At 65.1% G+C, this 6,909-nt stretch overlaps 1 protein-coding gene across 1 annotated transcript in view; it reads right to left on the bottom strand.

Annotated features, from left to right (window-relative positions):
• Positions 1-1,098: 1,098 nt before the first annotated feature.
• EFNA1 (ephrin A1) overlaps positions 1,099-6,909 on the bottom strand; it is a 6,088-nt gene continuing 277 nt past the window's right edge. Inside the window, exons 2-5 of the mRNA XM_026658094.2 lie at positions 3,962-4,257; positions 3,433-3,498; positions 2,983-3,033; positions 1,099-2,530 (exon numbers count right to left, since the gene is read on the bottom strand). Of these exons, the coding sequence (XP_026513879.1) occupies positions 2,415-2,530; positions 2,983-3,033; positions 3,433-3,498; positions 3,962-4,257 (529 nt within the window). The 3' untranslated portion in view covers positions 1,099-2,414. The remainder of the gene's footprint in view (positions 2,531-2,982; positions 3,034-3,432; positions 3,499-3,961; positions 4,258-6,909) is intronic.

Genomic DNA, 6,909 nt, shown 5'->3' with positions numbered 1-6,909 from the left:
TTGCATAATGGTGCAGCGTCAGGTGGGACCCATCCAAGCGCCTGGCTAGGAGGGACCCTGGAGGGGACAGATAGCCCAGCACTTAGGGTATCAGATACCCGAGTTCAGTCCCTGCTCTGCCACAGGCGCTCTCTGTTCCCATCTCTGCAATGGGGTAACAGCACAGCTGGGGGAGGGATAAATACATTCATGGCTGAGGTGCTCCCAGGACAGTCCTGGCTCTGGCACACAACGGTGGAGTTGGCCTGAGAGCTGCCCCATGGAGCAGGGTTTGAAGGCAGGGCAGGAGTCGCCAGCCCAGCCCAAGGCTGGGGAAGGGGAGGGGAGCCGAGCACGGCTGCCTTCGGCCAGGCCGCTCCGGGGAACGGGAATCAGAGAGACGCTGCGTGGCCCTGGATGAGTCTCGGTTTGATTTTCGTTCCTCGCTGCCAGCGATGTTTGTCGCAGAGGCTGGAAACGCAGCACAGCTCGGTGGGGGCGCAGTGAGCGATCAGGGTCATTCATGGCCCAACTCAGCCCACCCCTTCAGAGTCACTCCCGTCCCCTCCTCCCCCGCTGCTGCCCTGCTCGGGAGCAGGTGTCTCTAGAGCCAAATAACTGATAGCGTCAGGCACAGGTTTCCACTCCAAAGCCCTCTGCAAACCCTAGCCAGTTAATTAACTAATTACAACAGCCTGGTAGCCAAGAGACCCCTGCTCAACCCACCTCCCCCCAGAGGCCCAACGCACGTGGCCAGCCATTTCCGCAGGAGTGGAGAGGCTGGGAAGGGGACAGGCTGCCCTGGCAGGGTCTTGAACCCACAGGAGGCTCCGGTTGATGGGAGAGGGCAGCCCTGGGCAGGGCAGGTTGGATCAGGGGTAGCTCTCTCTGCCTGTCACCTTCTCTGTGGCTCTAGCTAGGGGGAATCGAGCTGGGGCCTAGGCACTGCCCCTTCATGGGGGGGGGGGGGGGGGGGGAGGAGGAGGAGATGCTGGAGCCTTCCTCGTCCCTAGGTTGGGGGAGTCCTAGAGGGGCTACGGTATTGCCCTGCCAGGGCTGTTGGATGAGTGCAGTTGGCGCCTTCTCCCCACCCCCCAGCATGAGCAGTAGTAGTCTGGCTGTATCCGAACATCTTTATTCAAGACCATTTGTATAAAAATTCCAGTGGTAAAAAGGAAGCTTTACAAATCAAGACATGTTATATACACTCCTCCGTGCAGGGCCCGGCAGGTGTGTGGGTGAACGAGCCCCCTGCCCCCTCCAGGCACTGAGGCGCACACAGGCTGTGGAGACAGGGTCGTACAGCGCGTCTAGCGCCCTGCCGGTGGTGGGAACTCCAGCCAGGCAGCAGCTACGCTCAGCCTCTGCCCCACCCTGTTTCCAGCACAGGTGGCTGCTTTACACAGAGGACAGGGAGTCCTGGGTGGGGCCAGGAGAGGAGGAAGAGAGATTGTGGCAATGAGCCTAGGCAGACAGGAATGGGGCTGGGAGTTTGTGCCAAAGGAACTCTTGCTCTCGGTGTTTCTGAAGAGGCTGGGGTGGGTAGAGGGAATGGGATGTCATGGGTTTGGGGCTGCCAGCTCAGTCCATCCTCAGGCGCTTGTGAGGACGTTTGTCTCCTTTGGGTCAACCTGCAGCCCAGCTCCCTGCTTCAGGCCAGACAGTCCCAGGCCCCTGGCCAATGTGCAATCAGCAGAATTGACATGGGAGGTCAGAATTTGGGGAGGGGGCACCTGCTCCAGACATGTCTACACATTATTTTCTAAGTGTCACCGTATGGAATCCCGGCACCCACATCACTGACTCCAGGGTCCTGCACCAGAAGGAATATTGTTCCAGGAGGTCCTGCCCCAGCAAGGTGGTACCACGGCCCTGGCAGACCCAGAGTCCCTGGGTTGCACTCAGCCCAACCGCCACAGCCCGTCCATGAGCTGTTTGCGTGGGCAGCACAGGTGCCTCTGCCTGCAGGACACTTCCACGCCACCACCCCGCAAGGCCTGTCCATCCTGCGCACTCCATGGGGGCTGGCTCAGCCAGCCAGAGGTGCCAGCACCCCACCCCATCCTAGTCCAGTGCCTCTGTCCATCCAGCCAGGGCCGCAGCCGCTGTCGTCCGCTCTCAAAGCGAGTGGTTGAAAGTGCTGGTGGTCTGTTCTTTGGCAGTAAGGAGAAGCGACCGCTCCCACAGGGCTGTGGTGGCTTTGGGTCGTTCAACCCGTAATACTGACCACTTGGGCCATTCGACCCATAACAAGTCCTTAGGCTGCCAATGCACGCCTGGCTGAGACCCAGCTGGGGGTGCACACGCGAGAGCTGCTCACGTGAGTGTTTGCAACAGCCCAGCCGGGGGCCTGCACCTCTTGGGCCACAGGGTCTGTTCCCAGCAGCAGTAGCCATCCAGCGGTTCAGTCCGTGCCGCTCAGCCAGGCTCCCACCTCACAGGCCTTGCGGCACCAGCAGGGGCAGCAGGAGGCTGAGCAAGGTGACCGGGCTGCTGCTCCGCAGCGCTGAGTTCTGGCCCACACTCTTCAGGACCTGCACGTCCGCGTCGTCTGCGAGAGGAGAGAAAGCAGGAGCCACGTGAGCTCTCGGACATGGGTGTCCGGGGCCTGAGACGCAGCCAGTGGCTGACACCCAGCAGCTGGGGTCACGCGGGAGCCGCAAGCCAACAGCCACAGCGACCTGGCCAGGCACATGCTGTGCCACCTCCCTCCCCCAGTTTGTGGCTGCTCTTCGTCCTGGGCCCCAATCCCACATTGCTCCAGGGCAGGGCTCTGCCAACATCCCTTCTGCCTGGCCTGCAGCTGCAGCCCCCCAGCCCTGGCATTTCAGACCTAGGCCCTGGAGCAGGCTCTTGCCTGTACTCTAGTGTGAGGGGATCTCAGGAATCTGGACTGAGATGGCCAGACCCACAGCTCCATGGGGAACGCCCTCCCCACAGCCCCTCATATGGCAGAGACCACACCAGGCCACTAGGGTCTGTTGGTCAGAGCCAGTCACGTACCTGCCTGGATCCCCCCCTTCCGCATCGGGGTGTGGACGGGCGGCGTCCCAGCTGCAAAGCAAACGCAGAGACAAGTAGGTGAAGGGCAGCGCCGAGGTCAGTTACCGACCGCATGCCCCAGCGGGCAGCCCATGCCCCAGGTCTGGCCTGACCCCCCCTCTGCTCTGCAGCCTGAGTCAGTCCCGTTCCCTGCTATCCGCAGAGCCCGTGCCTAGAGCCCTGCAAATCCGCGGGGAGCCGCTCTCTAGCCACTGACCAGGTTGGCAGATCGGATGTGGATACACGTTTTGTACCCGCGCAGGGCTCTGCCCCTCCCCCAGAGCTGTGGGGAGCCAGGGTCAGTGCCCTTCCCTGGACACCTGGAGGGCGGGCAGGACATGGCAGTGCAGCCAGGCTGCTGGGAGGGCTCTGTGCCCAGCAGGGAGGGACCAAGACCCCAGAGATACTCACTGGCTTTGCCAGCCACAGTCACCTTCAGCTTCAGGCAGCCGTCGCCATGGTGGTGAATTGGCTTCGCTGGAAACAAGAGACAGGTGGGTCAGAGCTGCACTCTCCACGCCCACAGGGGCTGTTTCTCCCGCTGCCGGGAGAGCCCCATGGAGTCAGGGTCTCTCCCGGGCCAATCAGAGCAGGGGCCAGAGAGCAGACCCTTGTGGGGGCAGGGGGCACGCAACACCTTAGCAACCATGTCACCCCCACGTCATTACCCGCCTCCCACAAACCTGTGCACTCCCCCTCCTACTTGGCCTCCATCCTCCACCACAGCCTTGGCCAGGCCCCCCAGCGCCTGTGTGCCCCACCATAGCCCCGACTAGGCCCCACCCGACCCCCCCAGCCCCAGTGCACCCACCCATAGCCCCAGCCAGGCCCCAAACCCCCCAGCCCGTGTGCCCACCCATAACCCCGGCCAGACCCCACACCCCCCAGCCGCTGTGTCCCCTCCATAGCCTCAGCCAGGCCCCACACCCTGGGCACTCACAGATGTAGTAGTAGCTGTGTCCCTCCTTGAACTCCTTCCCCAGGGTGAAGGGTGTGAAGCGCTGGAACTTCTCCGAGAACCGCTCGGGGCCGTGCAGGGCGGACGGCTTGTTGCACTCCCAGCGGATCTGCTCCTTGGAGTGGGGTTTGCAGGCCGCGTACTCCTCGTACTCCACCAGGTAGAGGGTGTAGCGCTCCATGGCGTGGGGCGTCACGCTGCCCTCCTCGTAGTGCGGGCAGATGATGTCCAGGTAGTCGTTGAGCCGGACCTCCACGGTGTAGTCGTCTGCCAGGAACCTGGGGCCAGGAGGAGGCGCGGTCAGTGGTCAGCACCCAGGGGTCAGAGTGGTCAGACGCATGCAGGGTGAGAATGCAGCCCTCTGCTCCCAGCCAGCCTGCACCATGGGGGGCAGATGTCGGGGGGGGGAGGGAAGGGGCAAATGCCCCAGACGCAGAGGGGCCAGTGCAGATTGCGGGGGTGGGGGTAACAGAGCAGCCACTGGATTGGGGGTTGATTTCCCAGCACTATATTCCCCCCCCCCACACACACACACTTCCCCTAAACACCATCTGGGGCATTTTACAAGGTGAGAAAGATGGGAAAATAATCTGCCCTGGTTCGATAACCTGTTAAAACCTCCAGTGCCCAGCATGGGGCCGAGACCCCCAAGCCCCACTCCTCCCCTGGTGCCAGGCCAGGAGCTGCCCTGGGATCTCCCTGTCCCCCAGGCAGGCCCATCTCTCGCCCGGGTGGGCACTGGGCCCACCCCAAACCTGCCCCTTGACCTCACAGACTCACTGTCTTTGCTCAGTGGAGAGGCTGCCTGGGGGGCTGGGGGTTGTGGAGGAGGGAGAGACCCCCGGGGGAGGGAGGGGAGTAACTGCCCCCCCCCTTGGTGTCCTGTTGCTCTTCCCCTGGGACCCGGGAGTGTGAGCAGCTGTCACAGCTGCCCCATTAGCCAGGGCAGACGGCCAGTCTCCGCTCCATGCCGCTCCCCCATCTCATCACCTAATTAGGGCTCCTCTCCCCATCCGGGCAAACAGGCGCTGCCCCCTCCCGCTGCAGGCATCTCAGCCACCTGGACATGGCGACACCACCGGGGAACTGGCTTCTGCTCCCTGAGAGGCCACCAGAGGAGGGGAGCCCCCAGCCGCTCCCACCTCCCAAACCAGCTAGCCCCTGACCCTGCTCCAGCCCCCTGCAGTCCAGGTACCTCAGACACCCCCAGAATTGCAGTCACCTCTGGGGCAGGCCGCAGCAAGCAGCACAACAGCTGGGGCGGGGTGGGTAGCAGCTTCTCTGCCCCAGCCACTCCTGGGGCCAGTGAGCCGGCCGATATCCCACCCCGAGCCAAGCTGGGGCTGGCAGCTGAGTGGTTCAAGACCAAGAGCCCCCCCTGCCCCACACAGCTGGGGAGGCCCCTCTGTGTAAGGCTCCAGTGCCCAGGCGGAGAGCTCCAGCACTGGGGGAGGGCCAGGTGCATTACGGGGCATTGGCCCCTCCCTGCCGGGGAGTTTTGGAAGATGGCATCCACCAGGCGCTTCTCCAACTGGTAATTCCACTGGCGGAGTCGGGGCCTCCCCTGCTCACCAGCCCGTCAGAGCCAGGAGCTTCCCTCCCATCTGCATTGGGAGGGGGGCACCAGCTGACCCAGGCCGAGGGCAAGTGCGTGGCACCAGGCCCCTTGGAAAGCTCAGCCCCCCGCATGGCAGGGAGGGCATTGGGGACCTCAGGCAGAAAGGCGAAGAATGCAGGAGTGTGGCCCGGTCACCCAGTGCCCTGAGCCAGCCCAAGGAGGTGAGGGGGGCAGAGGTCTGGCCGGGCAGCAGTACCAGCTCTGGGGGTAGGTCCTGGGGGACGGAGCCTGCAGTGGTTGGACCCCAGTTGCAGCCAGTTCTTTGTTTCTTTGCACAGATGACACCTCCCACGGGGGGGGGCCTCCAGGGGGATACATGGGGGGCACGTGACAGGTGAACCCCCCAATCATGTGCCTGTGTGGGTAGTGACCCTCCCTATGCCCTGCCCCAAGGCACAGACAGAGGGTCCCAAACCTGCTGGGACCTGCCTCCCCCATCAGCCCCACACCTGGAGCGGACTGGGGGAGGGGGGGCAGATTCCGCACAGCCTGGCCAGGGCCAGCCCCACATCCTGCCTCCTGCAGCTGCCCCACCGACGTGTTTGTCAACAGGCTTCCTGCCGGTGCACGCGCTTCCCCGTGCCCCTGGCGCCTTCCCCTGGCCCCGCGCCAGCCCCGGGAAGGAAGAGGCCCGTGTCCAGCAAGGAGCTGGGTCCTGGGAAAGGAAGGGCCAGCTCCCCCCCCCCCCCCGCCCCAGCGCTTGGCACCAACACCCCGCGGCGGGTGAACTTCAGCCCTGCCAGCGGCTCCGGCCCGGGTTAAACATTGGCCAGGGCCGGGGCCGGCCGCTCCGGGGGGGCTTTACTCGGCTCCCCCCGTGTCAATGCACCCTGCGCCCGGCACCCCCCGCCCAGCCCCAGGGAGCCGCGAAGGCTCGTTACCGGGCGCTGCTGGCGAGCCCGCGAACAAAGGCCGGACCTCCCCGCCCGGGCTCCCCGTTCGCCTCCCAGCCCGTCTCGGGGGCGCAGGCTGCAGCGGCGGCTCCCGGGCACCTCGGGGCTCCCAGCGGGGCAGGGCGGGGGCCGCCCCCCGCGCGTTTACAAACTCCGCCGTGGGGCGCGGGGGAGACCCCGCCACTCCCGGGGACCCGCCCCCAGGCAGCGCGGCCGGTCCCAGAGCCCGGCACCCGCCGGAGCCTGAGCCGAGATCCCCCCACGCGTGACCGGAGCACGGCTCGGGCGTAGCCGGGCACCTCGGGTTGTTCCCAGCCCAGATTCCCAGGCCAGTTTCGCTTGGCTCCTTCCCGAGCGCCCCGGGTCTGGGCGCGCTGGGGCCCGGGCTGGTGGGGGGGCTCGGGGGTCCCGGGGCCGGC

The sequence above is a fragment of the Terrapene carolina genome, unplaced genomic scaffold (assembly GCF_002925995.2).
Source record: "Terrapene carolina triunguis isolate 2854851 unplaced genomic scaffold, T_m_triunguis-2.0 Scaffold397, whole genome shotgun sequence".
Taxonomy (NCBI): Eukaryota; Metazoa; Chordata; order Testudines; family Emydidae; genus Terrapene; species Terrapene triunguis.
Note: the sequence above shows the minus strand (reverse complement) of the source record. Positions and strands in the feature narration are given on the sequence as shown.